We start from the raw sequence: 14,951 nt of genomic DNA, 5'->3' as shown, positions 1-14,951 counted from the left end.
AGGAGTCAGCTCTGGTCAAATCTTACCAAAAATGAACATACAAACTGTCTTAAAGGAGCTTCAAGGGGCTGGAGCTGGGTCGTAAGGCGCCCCTGATGAACAGTGATATGAAAGAAGAGTGATATCCATTAGCAGTGGTCGGCAAACCGCGGCTCTTTGGCCCCTGGAGCAGTGTTTCCCAAACTTTTGACATATGTGCACCCCTTCTATAATTTTAGTAACGCTGAGTACCCCTCGTGCTCATGAGAACGTAGAATTAGGCGCAGCTAAGCACGGTGCAGTGCATATCCCCACCGAACTCCGGTGCAACGCGTACCCCCACCAAACTCTTCCCTGGGGGTACCCTTGGGGGTACGCGTACCACACTTTGGGAAACACTGCCCTGGAGTGTGGCTCTTCCACAAAACACCACGGCCTGGGCGAGTCTATTTTGAAGAAGTGGCGTTAGAAGAAGTTTACGTTAAAAAATGTGGCTCCCAAAAGAAATTTCAATCATTGTGCTGTTGATATTTGGCTCTGTGGACTAATGAGTTTGCCGACCACCACATTACGGCAAGGGCTGGGAAGAGCGTTCCTGGCAGGAGCTGCTGATGCGGAAGAGCCCTCACCCTGAGAAAGGGAAAGCAGGTGCCAGGACACAGGGCCTCCCTGCTTCCCAGAGGAGCGCTCTGGACCTGTGGACCTTGGTGTACTGCCACCAGCTCGCTGACTCAACCCAATGAGAGCAGGCTTTGGGCAGTTTCTACAATATTTGAATTTGTGTTTGTTAGAATCTCCGACCTGTACAGAGTGGTAGAGAGTGTAGGGATCTTAAAACTCTTGCTGCCTTTTCACAACTACTGTCATTGCAAAGTTAAAAAGTGGAGGAGGGTGATTCAGAATTCTCTTCCTGGGGATGCTGTATTTCGGAGCAACATTGGGTGAATACAGTCCTCAGTGAGGGGTGCAAATGGAAGCAATGTGTTTCCTCCGTAGAGAGAGTAGGCTGTGCCACTTGAGTGTTGGTGTCCTTCTGCTTGGTGTAGAGTCAGTGTTTGCTAGAACAAAAGAGTCCTGTCCAGAGCACTTCTTCCACTGCTGAAAGTTGTGGAAGGAGCAAAGGTCTTGGAATCAGCTGCCACCAAACTTAACTCCTGGCTGTGCCTTGTTACCCCCTGGGTGACCCTGGGCAAGTTACTTAATCTCTCTGAGCAAATGTTTCTTATTTATAAAGGGAAGTTTAATTTCTAAGGGCTGGCTTACTGTGAGGATTGTAGATAACGCATGTAACACTCAGAATGTGCTCAATAAACATAGGCATAGCATGATCAATATCATAGTTTTTCATTTTTATTTTCCATTCTGAAATTTTTATGATCTTATAGTCTTAGAACAGAGAGTCATTATGGGTTTCCTAATCCATAGCAGATTGTGTACTTTTGACAGTACTAGCACATTTCCGACAATTATAATCTTGAATTTTGCTTTGGGGAGTTGGGGGAATTCCGGCCCCTCCCTCATGTTCCACGTTTGTCAGTTAACAGACACTATGAAGATAGAAATCAAATCAGAGTGTTTCAGAATTCTCAGTGCAGGCCAAAGGGTGACAAGAGCTCTTGCTGACCCAGCTTTGGTCTCCGGTGTCAGTGTCATTGGTATGTTTTCCTTGGTCTTCTGCTTCATCCCCCCTAGTTCCTGGGGCAGGGGACTGCCCTGGAAAACAGGGAAGGGAGAGAGTGGAACCGAAGAGGAAAAAAGCAATAAAAATCACAGCACACACTGATGTTCCCCGCAAACCAAGAAAGCTAATAATACCACCCAGAAGGAGTGATGGATGAACCACCAGGCTGAGAAAAGGAAACCCCTTTCCACTGAAATAAAGCAGCATGACCCATTCTACAAGTGCAAGGTGTTCTGAGTTGATGAGGTTATGTGCTCAGGTTCTGTCCAGAATTACCTTGAGAAATGACTAATCTTGACCACAGGGAGCTCCATAAGTGGCCGGGAAGCTCTGGTCACCAAGCCTGCGCCAGCCCCCGGCCCTGTCCAAGGCCTGGGCTCCCCATGGCCTTAGGCCTACCAGACACACAGGGGCAGACGAGGTGGAGCACAGACTGAACTTGGCAGCCATGCTCAGACCATGAGCCTCCAGTTCAGTGTCTCCTCTTCACCCCATTTCCCACCACCTAGTTTTTTCTGATTAACTCCAAATTTGGTTTCCACTAGAGATTTTGATAGCCATTCTGTTGGTCCTAACAGTGAGAGGCAGACTTGCACAAAGGATACATGTGAGAGCCCTTGAGTCAGCTTATGTGGCTCCAGGTCCCAGCTCAGACCCTACTAACTATGTGACCAGGTAGGGAACAATTCTGACCCTGTTTCTGCCTTGGTAAAAGGGGACAGTAGCAGTTCCTACCTTGAGGTTGTTTGGATAAAAGCTGATAATAGACTTGAAAGAGTCTATCACAGAAACTAGTTCAGCATAGGCTGCTGTTCTAAAGCTGATTGGGGCCAATTAAGCCAAAAAAAAAAAAAAAAAAAAAGAGGGTGTTAAGAGGGTCAGAAGCTCCCAAGATTACTCGAAAGCTGGAGGTCAAGACTCAAGGCTTCCCAGGAATGATGGGAATGATATCTCGGAATGATATGAAGAGATTGCAGCTGTTGCCACTGAGTCCCAACTGCTACAATTTATACGTTACCACTTCCACAACAGAAACTCGGTTTGGTGGGTGCTGTCACCACAGCTACCACATGAAAGAGGGCTCCGGTCCCTTCCTCGCATCAAAATCTGGCACAGGTATCCCTGGGCCACACGCGTGGCCCGCGCTGCAAGGGAGGCTGCAAAAGTCACTATTTAGAATCTCAGCTACTGTAAATGGAGGTTATGGCCCCTCATCCAGACTCATAAAGTAGGAGATTCCCTGAATACAGGAAGGGGTTCGGATGCCAAGTGGACAAACCTAATAACAAGTGTCTAATACTACCCACAGCAAAGAGAGACCATCCTCACAGGAAGATGAGAGGAGGTTGGGTGACACCCTAAAGCAGTGGTTCTCAGCCTTCCTAATGCCTCGGCCCTTTAATACAGTTCCTCATGTGGTGGTGACCCCCAACCACAACATTATTTTCGTTGCTACTTCATAACTGTAATTTTGCTACTGTGATGAATCGTAATGTAATATCTTTGTTTTCTGATGGATTTAGGCTCTACAGCAGCGGTTCTCAGATGGAGAACCGCCAGCAAGGTCTCCTAAGACCATTGGAAAACACAGCTTTGGTCTCCAGTGTCAGTGTCATTGGTGTGTTTTCCATGGTCTTCCGCTTCATCCCCCATAGTTCCTGGGGCAGGGGGCTGCCCTGGAAAAATGAAGGGAGAGCGTGGAACCGAAGAGGAAAAGGCAATAAAAGCACAGCACACTGCAGCGCTATTTAAGCCATTGGCACTTCGAGGCTCTGTTCCTAGCAGCTGAAGGTAATTCCTTACAGGTACCAGCTGTCTTCAGCGGTTTCACAGGTACTCGTCTCCTAGCAATCCAGGACGGCTTCATCCTCCGGCACATAGGAAAACCCCTGGAATGCACTTGAGGCCCCCAAGCTGCTGGCCACGGTGTCGGGAGTGCAGCCGATGGACTTTGACACGGCTTCCTGGGTGAACTCTGGGTCAAAGTTTTTCAAGTCATCAGGTCCTGCCTGTGGATAAATGCCAGCGATGAGAAGGAACCCACAAACCCTGAGAGGGACGTTAGACCTTTCCTCTGAGTGCCTTCTGGATACCCCTGCTTAACTGTCACCCATGCATTTTTACATTAGTTATTTTTTCTATTTTTAAAATATGTTTTTATTGATTTCAGAGAGAGGGAGAGAGAAACATCAGCTAGGCTGCCTCCTGCATACTACTGAGGATCGAGCCCATAACCCAGGCATGTGCCCTGATGGTATCAAACCGTGATCTTCTGGTTCATGTGTCGATGCTCAACCAACTGAGAAACACTGTCTGTGCTACATTATTTTATTTCATTCCATGAGGTCCAGTAACCACTTATCAATTCCTCTAACCCCCTAGCACCCTCGCTGCCTGCTACACACAATAACCCCAAGACCAGTCTAGTCAACATGTAGTTACTGAATGCCCTGGGAATACAGGAGAACAAAATAGAGTGGGCCCCTGCTTTCACAGAGCTTATATTATACAGAGGGTAGGAGGACGAATAATAAGCATCTACACAAACAGATAATTTTGGGTGTTGATAGATCTTATAAAAAGTATAACTTAGGTTAATATAGTAGAGAGTGACTGGGCTGCTTTAGCTGTTTTGTGGGAAGACCTGTGAGGGACATTGTAAAAATGGTCACCAATTCTCCATCCCCACCCAGAGGTGGAGTCTCTTGCCCCGTCCCTTTAATAAGAGTTAGCCATGTGACTTGCTTAGGCCAATGAGACGTCACCAAATGGGATGCAATCAGAGGCTTGAAAATCACACACTGGGAGTTCTCTCTCGCTGCATTTGGAGCCCTAAAGGCCACGTGATCAAGCCCAGGCCATCGTGCTGCAGTCTGAGAGGCCTTGTGAAAGAGAACCCAGTTAACCCAGTTGCCCCAGCTGCCAGCCAACTGCCAGGCCTGTGAGTGAGGCAAGCCTAGATCATTAACTGCCAGCTGACCTGCTAGCTGACTGCTAACGTGAGAGCCCAGTAGAGTCAGCTAACCTGGCCCAGCCAAAGAAACTACCCAATCAGCTCATAGAATCATAATGAAATTTAAAAATTGTTTTAAGCCACATAGTGTGTAGCTTGTTGCACAGAAAAAGCTAACCAATACAACCTCTCTGTGGAGAAGACTGAGCCACCTGGGTTTTATGAAGTAAGCAGGTGAGCAAGTGGAAAGGTCTGTAGATCCACTCTAGCGTGCAAGCCTTAGCCTGTATAACCAAAGAGACCGTGGCCCCAGCTTCTCAAAAAGGCCACAGGACACAGTGGTATTAGCCCAGGACTTAGCACTCCAAGACCAGAATGTGAAGCCTGGACCTTTTATGCTGTGTGGCCCTAGACAAGGCAGGTATTTTCTGTTTTCTTGTTTGTTTGTTTAATGAACAAGGACATTGAAACTTACTTAAGCCCTGGCCCGCATGGTTCAGTGTTTAGAGCATTGGCCACGCACCAAAGGGTCATGGGTCCAATTCCCAGTCAAGAGCACATACCTCTGTGGAAGGTTCATTCCCTGGTCTCGGTCAGGGCATGTACAGGAGGCAACCAATCCGTGTGTCTCTCTCACATTGATACTTCTCTCTATCTCTATCTCCCCTTACCCTCTCCTACTCTCTCTAAAAATACCAATTGAGAAAATATCCTCAGGTGAGGATTAATTAAAAAAAAAAAAAACTTATTCAAAGTCTCACAAGTGATAGGTGACAGAGCCAGGAACCCACCCCCACTGTGTCTCACTCTAAAGTTCATGCGTTGTGTTGTATTACCTCCCTGCGTAGTACTTTGCATATTATTCTCTCTCCAGGGTGTACGTTCAATATTATCCTCAAAATCTTTTTAAATATCCCCAGATAAAGGAACTTTTCAGGTGCATGGACCGAGCATACCCTATATACAACTGATGTCAAGAATCTGGCACTCGCCGAAACCAGTTTGACTCAATGGATAGAGGCCTGCGGACTGAAAAGTCCCAGGTTTGATTCCGGTCAAGGCATGTACCTTGGTTGCGGGCACATCCCCAGTGAGGGGTGTGCAGGAGGCAGCTGATCGATGTGTCTCTCTCATCGATGTTTCTGACTCTCTGTCCCTCTCTCTTTCTTTCTGTAAAAAATCAATAAAAATTTTTAAAAAAATCTGGCACTCAAAGACACATTCTGGAACAGGTAAATCGCCAAAGGAAAGATGTGAATAGTAACACTGGCAGTGTTGAGGTGTGCCGACTGATCGGATGAAGAGGATCTGATGTTGTTTGACTTGACCCTTAGAGGTGGCCCAGAGAACTCCAGTGTCCACCTCAAACGGGGTTCCTTTTGGCATACTAGCATGCTAATTAACATTTTAAAAGTAACCACCTTCACTGTAAATCAAAGAAATAGAGGTGAAAGCATTGCTAGATGCCATTTTATACTTAATATATTCGCAAAGTTAAAAGCAACCTCACGTGTTGCAGAGAGTACGATGAGAATTCTCCCACAGCCTCTACTGGTCAGAAATAGATAGCCCTCCCTAACACACAGCGAGGGCAGTATGAATCGAGAACCTAGAAACATTCACAGTCTTTGACCTGGTCACTCCCCATCTGGAATCCATCACAAGGAAATAATCAGAGTTCTGGACAACGATCAACACTTAAAGATCTTCATCAGTACATTGTGATAAATAAAAATTGGAACCTAAAGTTCACCGTTAGGAGCCTGGTTGAATAAGTGATATCACCAGCATGGGGTTGAAATAGTATGAGCCACTTAAAATGATCCTTATAAAGTCTTATATGACGTGTGGAAATAATGGCATAGTTTTTAGCAAAGAAAAAGGGGTATGGAGGAGAAATATATGTATATATAAAATATGACCTATGTAAACCACAGAGAGAGAGAGAGAGAGAGAGAGAGAGAGAGAGAGAGAGAGAGAGAGAGAGAGAGAAATATGACTGGAAGGAAATATGCCAGCTATTCTCTTGGATAGTGAGAGAAAAAGCTTTTTCTTCCTGCTGCTTTAAAATTCTCTGTTTTGCATACTTTCTACAATGACTACATGTCATTTTACTTATCAGGGAAAAAGCAAACCATGGGGAGAAAAATGACTTTACAGGGTGTGCTACATGACACAGAGCACTTTAGAAACTGCACAGGCCTGTGCCACAAGAGTCACCGGTGATGTAAACAAAGGCGCAGAAGCAGGGCTCAGCACACAGAGCTGAACTGGCAGTCAGGACTTTGGGGTTCTAGGCCAGCTTCTGCCTCTCACTTACGATGTGGCCTTGGACAAATCACGGAGCCTCCTGGGCCCTTGGTTCTTCTTCCCGTAGAGAGTTGGCACAGATCCCTTCCAAACTGCCCCCGGCCCTGGCAAGCTAGCGTCTGGAGCGCGGTGACCTCTTACCACGTTTGGGTTGAAGGGCGGGGTCAGCCTCTTGTGGTACAAGTCATCCCAGTTTATGGGGCTGAAGAATACGTGGTTCTTGATCTCTGTCTGCAGAAAGAAGGGGCCGATCAGAAGCAGCCCTCTCCATGGGTTCTCCCCGCCCCACCCCACATGGCCCTGCGCTCCAAATCCATTGGCAGCTGGCTCTCACATTGATATTTCTCAGCCTTGGGCGTGCTTCACTACTTCTTTCCTCCAACCCAATGTCAGTACCAACTGTCTCCTGTCCCAGCAGGACCCGCTCCCTAACTGTGTTTCTCAAAGAAGGAGTCTCCAGCCACTGTATCAGAATAGTTAAAAAGCCAGATCCAACATATCCAAGATGCCAAAAAATTGGTAGCACTGGTTGTCTCTAAATTAAGGAACTGGGTAGCTAGAGGGACTTTTTTCCCGAATATTCTTTGAATTTGATCTATGTGAATGTAGGTATTATTTTTTTTTTAATCATACATATATTTTTTTAAGATGCAAATTTCCACCTGGAAGGTGTGGACCAATCTTCATGAAAGTCATATTCTTTAAGCTGTCCAGGGGTAGGTGGGCAAATGCCCTGAATGTTGTTACACTTCACAGTATCTGACATGTAGGGCTGTCTGTAAAAACACTTAAAGCACTTACTGTGTGCTAAGCATTAGCCTAAGTGCTCTGCATATCTTAATCCATTTGACTTTTGTAGCAGCTTAAGCTAGGTGCTGTTGCTACAGATGGGGAAACTGAGGCTCACAGAAGTTGAGTGTAAGTGGTGGAGGAGGGATCTGAACCCAGGCAGCCTGTCTCCTAGGCCATGCATCTCAACCACGATGCTGGAAGAGAAAACCAAGTTCTAGGGAGGAGCATAGTGCGGTCTTCCTTGCATAAGTCCAAATGGTCTTTGGTTGCGTAGAGAATGTTAGGTTGTTTTCTGTAAATGCCACTTTAGTGAAAAACATAATAAACTGGTTCAGGAAATGGACTGCGACTTATTGATCTCTATATCCTGAGTGCCTCGCCTGGGCAGTGGCAAGGAGGAAGTGCTCAGATACCCGTGGAAAGCCAGTCCAGTCCACTCTGCACAGAAGCCAGAGGAATTTATTAAAACTCAAACTGGGTCCTACCACACCCCTGCTCAAAACACCTAAAGCACACCACTCACGCTCCTCCTCGTTCCCACCGCAGGACTTCTGCACATGCTGCTCTGTGTCCGGGACGCCTCCTCCCACCTCTGCAGGAGTGGTTCCTTCTCTACCTTCAAGTCTCAGCTTCATCGTCCTCTCCTCAGAGAGGCCCTCCCTGACCGTAGCAGTGTGAATTCACCCCCTCTCATTATTTTCTATCTTAGCTCTTTGCTCATTTACTTCCTGACTAGAGGCCCAATGCACGAAGACTCATGCAAGAATGGGCCTTCCTTCCCCTGGCTGCCTGCACCGCCTTTGCTTTAGCCGGAGCTGCCTTCCCACCTTCCCACACTGCCCAGACGCCCTGAGCGGCTGGGGCGGCGTGGAACGCACCCAGCCACTCATTGCCTGCCTATGCAAATTAATCATTCCTATTTGCTGGGTTAACTTGCATACTAACTCCTGATTGGCTGGTGGGTGTCACGAAGGTAGGTCAATTTGCATCTTTCTCTTTTATTGGTATAGATACTTGTCATACTCTGCAATAGTTGTATCTAATGTTTGTTTGTTGTCTGCCCTCCCCCCCCCAAAAAAAAAAATTAATAAGGGCAGAGACCCAGTCTATTAAATCCCTAGAGTCTAGTTCCATGTCTGGCGCACAGTAGGTGCCCAGTAGATATTGGTTGAATAGAAGTAGACGGGAGGGAGTAATCAAGTGGCAGCAGCTGAGATTTCCAAATGAACGAGTTGGCAGTGCTTGGTTTTACAGACAGCTGGATGCCTGCCACTGTGCTTCTGAGCTGCCTTTGCAGGAAGGGGCCAGGGCGCCTCCAGCAAGTCACCTACAAAGTCAGCTTTGGAGCCCAGCCGCTGCCTCTGGTCCTTGTGGAGAAGGGCTTGCAGGAGGTCACAGGCAGCCACCGTCCGGCCCACGGGGATCTGTAGTGGCTGGTGCAGGATGTTCTCATACATCTGGGCTATGTCCCGGCTGTAGAAGGGTGGCTGGAGAGAGGGAGAGAGCTGCAGGATCATCCATGTCCAAGCGGACACAGGTCTCAGAGAGACTTGGAGCAAAGCTGGGCCACCACGCCTTGTACAATGGCTCACGGGGCAGACTGGAGAGGGACAGAGAGACCTCTGGCATCTAGCCCAGTGGAGAGGGCTTCTGGGAAGGCTGAGGAGTCTCTCTTCATGGGTGTAAGACTTGTGGACTACACCGAAACCAGTTTGGCTCAGTGGATAGAGTGTCGGCCTGCAGACTGAAAGGTCCCAGGTTCGATTCCGGTCAAGGGCATGTACATTGGTTGCGGACACATCCCCAGTAGGGGGTGTGGAAGAGGAGCTGATTGATGATTCTCTCTCATCGATGTTTCTGACTCTCTATCCCTCTCTCTTCCTCTCTGTGAAAAATTAATAAAATATATTAAAAAAAAAAAAAAAAAAAAAGACTTGTGGACTTCCTGGAGCATCCCCCGCCCACCTCTCTTAACCTGGCTTGTGCACCAACTTTGCACTTTGCAAGGTCAGGCTCTCCCTTCATCGTTTCATCCCAGCCTCGCATCCATCCTTAGAGACAGGCAGTCATTGCTGAGGTGAGAAGACAAGGCTCCAAGAGATTAAAGCCTGTGTCAGAGCCAGGAAGAGAGCCAGGCCCCAGCCATACCCAGAGCCCACCTTTCCTGATGCTCCTCCTCCCTCCGCCTCTGCCGGCTCTTCCTTCTCCAGGCCCCACGGAGCCTGCTCCTTCATACCCGCGAAGCTGCCCCAGGGGGAAGCCTGGCCTGGGGCGGCTCTGCGCTGCCTCCATCCAAGCAGGCAGCCGGGCTGGGCCCACCACCTACCAGCACTGTGACCTTTCTGGGCCTCAGTTTCCCTCTCCGTTAATTAAAGCAAGAACAATTCCATTACCTACAGCCACCCTCCCGAGGCTGTTTTGAGGCACAAGAGGAGTAACGTAAGAGATAGGGTATTATAAAGTGCTGAGCTGACAGTATTGAAAAACTACATATAATCCTTGTAATATTCACTTTGGTGCCATTTCTTTTTTATCCCCACCTGAGTATACTTTTTCCATTAATTTGTTTCTTTTTTTAGAGAGAGAATGGAAGAGAGGGAAGGAGGGAGACAGGCAGGGAGGAGAAGAGGGGGAGGGGAAGGGGGAACATCGGAGTGAGAGAGATACATCGATTGGTTGCCTCCTGAGTGGGGATCAAATCTGCAACCCAGGTATGCGTCCTTGACCAGGAATCGAACTGAGACCCTTCAGTCCGCAAGCCGGTGCTCTAACCATTCAGTCATACCGGCCAGGGCTGGCATCATTTTTTTTATAGCTTGGAGTGGCCTGTTCAGCTCCTGGAGGAGCCTGAGCAGGTGGTGTCGGGAGAGACCCACCCCCCTCTCTGCCCAGAGCCAGACGTCCCCAGCGGACAGCGACACCCCGCTCACCAGGCCATGCAGCATCTCGTAGAGCACCGCGCCCAGACACCACCAGTCCACCGCCCGGTCATAGGGCTCCTTTCGAAGCACCTCTGGAGCCAGGTACTGTCGAGGGAAACACACTTGTCTGAAAGACCTCGGCCTCAGTCTCCCCATCTGCGAACAGGCACTTGGAGAAAGGACCGTGGAAGAGATGACATCTCCCACACGAGCCGTGTCCCCTGCTGGGTGTGGGGCTTTGGGAGGCCAGCTCTGTCCAGCAGACACCCTGCCACACACAAACACAGACAATGGCTCTTGCTCAGAGCGGCCACCTGTCCATCGGCTACCCTAAAACCGACCGAGGAGGCCCAGCTGAGACCGGAAGCCCGGACTTTCAAGCATGGGGAGAAAAGTGGAGCCGCTCAAGCCCTGCCCCAGGCCAGGCTGGACGAGTTTCCCAGTCCTACAGCCTCAGCCCCACAACCCCACCCAGACATCTGTCCAAGCAACCAGGGACCCTCTGTCCGGAGTGTAAGGCTGCCTAGAGGCCGTGGCTGGGCAGACAGACAGGTGTGAATTACTGCTGAAACACATACATGTTAACCCCCCGGGCTCTTTGTGGCTGAGAGAGGGCAGAAATAAAGGGCAAGCCCTGATCTGAATTGTCAGGCTAGGCCCTCCTGCTGCCAGTAGACTTCACCCTGTAGGACAGTGCTGTCCAGTACCACAGCCACGTCCACATGGGCTATCAAACACTTACAGTGTGGCTGAGATGGCCCATCAGAGTAGAATACACACTGATTTCAAAGATTTGAAAAAAAAAAAAAAGAATAAAATATCTCAATTTTATATTGATGGTATGTTGAAATGACAATATTTTATATACACCGAGTGGCCAGATCATTATGATCTCTGAACGCATAATAATCTGGCCACTCAGTGTATATCCTATATAATAATCCTATATAATAAAAGGCTAATATGCAAATTGAACTAGGAGTTCAACCAGCAGGCAGGACGGCCAACTGCCCATGTCCCCTCCCCCTGGCCAGGCTGGCTGGATCCCACACATGCACGAATTCATGCGCCAGCCTCTAATACACACACACACACACACACACACACACACACACATACACACACACACACATTGAGTGGCCAGATTATTATGCGTTCAGAGATCATAATAAACTGGCCACTCAGTGTATATATTGGGTCAATTTAAATATATTATTAAAATTAATGCCACTTGTTTGTTTTTTACTTTTCAAACATGGCTGCTGGAAAATTTTAATTGCCTACATCGTTTGCATTTCTGTTTCTGTTTCTATTGGACATCACTGTGGCAGAGTCAGCAGCAGCCGGCAGGTCCCAGCAGCCCCCAGAGCTGCACTCCCATTATGCAGATGAGGAAACCAAGGCTGCACAGGCAGCTCAGGAGGAGTACTCGGGCGGAAGGAGCGAGCCCTTTAGCTGTAACCTGTCACCTCTAATCAGGAGCTCGAGCCTCAGCCACTCCGCTTGCCTTCTCTCGGAGTTCTAGCTCACCTCGGGGGTGCCACAGAATGTGCACGTGGTCTCCTCCGGCTCCACGCATTCCTTGCAGAGGCCAAAGTCTGTCAGGACCACGTGTCCCTGCAGAGGAGGGGAGCCAGGGACAGGAGGGTGGTCTAAGTTAATGGGATGGCCAGGCCTAACCCCACTGCCCAATGCCCACCCCCAGGGCAGTGCCTCTGGGGTCTGATGCTCTTGCACAGGCTGCACAGGGGCAAGGAGGGGAGATGGCATTCCCCCGTCTGCCCAGCCCGTCACAGGCTCAGACCCGTGCCCTGCTACCCTGGCAGCTCCAGAACGTCCTGGCGGCAGAAGTCCCTTGGCAGAGGACTGGGCCCAGCAGCCACACCGTGGGCAGCTGGGCAGGCGGGTGGCTGGCGGAGGCCGAGGAGTGAGTGGGCACTACGGGACTCTGCCCACATCTCCCCTTTGGGAGCTGTCATGCCCATCCCCCACCCGTGCTGGGACACTGCCCTCACCCAAAGTTATGCCCCTCCCTAGGGGCAGTCCCTCCCAGTGACTCACTGATGCAGGGGCACCAATGCCCGGCCGACTTGCCTCAATTGGGAACAGTTCCAAAGAGCCATTCCCTCTTGGGTCCTCCTCTGCCCACTCCTGCCTTTCACCCCCTTACAGGTAGATCTCCTGAGAGTGGTCCCTCATAACCTGCACCCAGAGCTTCCTCTCAGGGTCTGTGTCCAAGGAACCCAACCTAAGACACGGAGGGACTTACATAACCCACAAGCCTCCACCTGGCCCCACCTCTGCCCTCTATAGACCTCCTGAATACACATGTGCACACACATATACATACATGCATGGTCTTGTGTGCACGTATATACAGATGTACACATGTATGGTTACGTGAAAACATATATTTGAATGCATCTCTACCCAAGGCATGCATACCCATACACATACATATGGGTGCACAACCTTCATATGCAATCATGCTCATACACACATGTGCACGCACACACACCAACCTGGCAGTCCAAGAGAATGTTCTCTGGTTTCAGGTCCCTGCATGAAATGAGAAAAGCATGCTGTGACGGCTCAGCCACTGAGGGAGGACAGTGGGGACCTGGGGGCCAGGCAGGAGGGCTGTTCACGGAGGCTCACAGACATGTCCGGGGAGTCCGGGGCAGATGGGCACTTGATCCGAGAAAGGAGGAGGCTCCCTCCCTCCCCCGCTGGGGGCATCTCCTCAGACAAAGGCCCAGCTCACTGGCATTTCATCAGGACTCAGGGGCCACCCAGTCCTGAGCACAGGCAGGCCTCACCTGTAGATGATGTTGAGGGAGTGCAGGTAGCCGATGGCGCTGGCCACCTCGGCAGCGTAGAACCGGGCCCGCGGCTCCAGGAACCTGCGCTCCCGCTGCAGGTGGAAGAACAGCTGGAGGAGGAGGACACGGTGAGAGGGTTTACCAGGGTGCAGGGGGGCAGCGGCCCAGGTCACCCCTCTCCGAACAGCAGTGTACTCAGACAACAAAGGGCATGCCATCCCCACCCCACACAGCAGTTGTGGGTGTCCACCGGCTCAGCAGGAGAGATTAATTCACATGGATCGAGCACCTACTGTGTTCCAAGCTCCAAGCCAGGACCTTTCACATCTCTTATTTAATCTAATGACAGCCTTCAAGGTATCAAATATGATGCTAGTTTCACCTAAGAGGAATCTGGGATGGGTCAGAGCAATCAGGTGACTGCTTGCAATTGGCAGAGCTGGGATTTGAAACTGGGTGGTTCAAAGATAGGTTTTTCCTTCAACCAGGTGATAAGATTATCATGGTCAAGTCCCATGCCCTTCCTCAGCCCAGGATAGCTCTGCCCATGGGCCCATTGCTTTGGTGTGTTTTGCGAGCATGGAAAACTCCATCAGGGGACTTGGGGATGCAGGATAAAAACTTCCCTCTCAGCACCAGGGCAAAGGCCTGCGGTCATAGAGCTTAGATCTGGGGTCGCTGAGTGGCCTCACTAAGAGCCAGAAGGGAACTCAGCTCATGCAGCTGCGCTGCTGGGTCATCAGGGGGCCTCAGCTCTCCATTTATCACAGCGGCAGGCCATCCCCACCAGTGGCCCCTGTTGTAAAACCTTGACCACAGAGCTCATGACCTGCCCAGGTGAGTCAGGGGGAAGTCAGTGCAGATCCACATTCCAGTCCCGGCTCTGCCGTGAGCAAGGGATTAGCTCCTGAGCCTCGTTTCCTCCCCTACAAAGCGGGTCTGTTGTGTGGATCATGTGAGATCATTCCAGAACCTGGCACATAGCAGGTGTGTGGGATGGACAGCTCCCGGCTCAGAGCCGGCCCAGGGGGCCCGGCAGCCCGCCCACCTCTCCGCCGTTGACGTAGTCCAGCACGAAGTAGAGCTTCTCGGGGGTCTGGAAGGAGTAGCGCAGGCCCACCAGGAAGGGGTGCCGCACGTTCTTCAGCAGCACGTTGCGCTCCGCCATGATGTGGTTCTGCTGCGGGGTCACAGGCAGGGGCCGCATCACCACCTACCGCCCGCTGGGGGGCTCCCCACCCTTCCCCAGACACCCCCGTGGCTCCTGATTGCCAGGCCCTTCCCCAGACACCCCCGGGGGCTCCTCATTGCCAGGCCCAGCCCCTGGCCTAGCATTCAGGGGCCTGGGTGGGCAGTCTCAGCCCCAGTCAGTTCATGTGGGTGCAGCCCCAGTCCCCAGATTGGGGGTGACAAGCAAAGAATAGACGATCACTGCATACAGGAGGCCACATTCATGCCTCTGCTCATGCTGTTTTCCCTGCCCGGGCGCCCTC

At 50.4% G+C, this 14,951-nt stretch overlaps 1 protein-coding gene across 16 annotated transcripts in view; it reads right to left on the bottom strand.

Moving 5' to 3' along the window:
• Positions 1–1,306: 1,306 nt before the first annotated feature.
• Positions 1,307–14,951, bottom strand: part of SGK2 (serum/glucocorticoid regulated kinase 2) — a gene marked incomplete at its 3' end in the record, with an annotated part of 36,118 nt that continues 22,473 nt past the window's right edge. For 3 of the 16 annotated variants that reach the window (XR_014795304.1, XR_014795306.1, XR_014795309.1), the window contains 10 exons: positions 14,507–14,638; positions 13,456–13,568; positions 13,159–13,195; positions 12,167–12,253; positions 10,646–10,741; positions 9,047–9,202; positions 7,065–7,154; positions 3,470–3,669; positions 3,250–3,336; positions 1,309–1,607 (listed from right to left, as the gene is read on the bottom strand). Coding sequence is in view for 8 of the 16 variants with exons in the window: in XM_084887568.1 (XP_084743694.1) it covers positions 3,505–3,669; positions 7,065–7,154; positions 9,047–9,202; positions 10,646–10,741; positions 12,167–12,253; positions 13,159–13,195; positions 13,456–13,568; positions 14,507–14,638 (876 nt within the window). Of the gene's footprint in view, positions 1,693–3,234; positions 3,337–3,463; positions 3,670–7,064; positions 7,155–9,046; positions 9,203–10,645; positions 10,742–12,166; positions 12,254–13,158; positions 13,196–13,455; positions 13,569–14,506; positions 14,639–14,951 lie in introns of those variants that run through there. The other 13 variants (XM_084887570.1, XM_084887569.1, XM_084887571.1 and 10 more) reach the window with 9 other exon arrangements.

The sequence above is a fragment of the Pipistrellus hanaki genome (genome assembly GCF_964339955.1).
Source record: "Pipistrellus hanaki genome assembly, chromosome: 6".
NCBI lineage: Eukaryota > Metazoa > Chordata > Mammalia > Chiroptera > Vespertilionidae > Pipistrellus > Pipistrellus hanaki.
The sequence above is the reverse complement of the archived record's forward strand: the minus strand, read 5'-3'. Positions and strand labels throughout refer to the sequence as shown.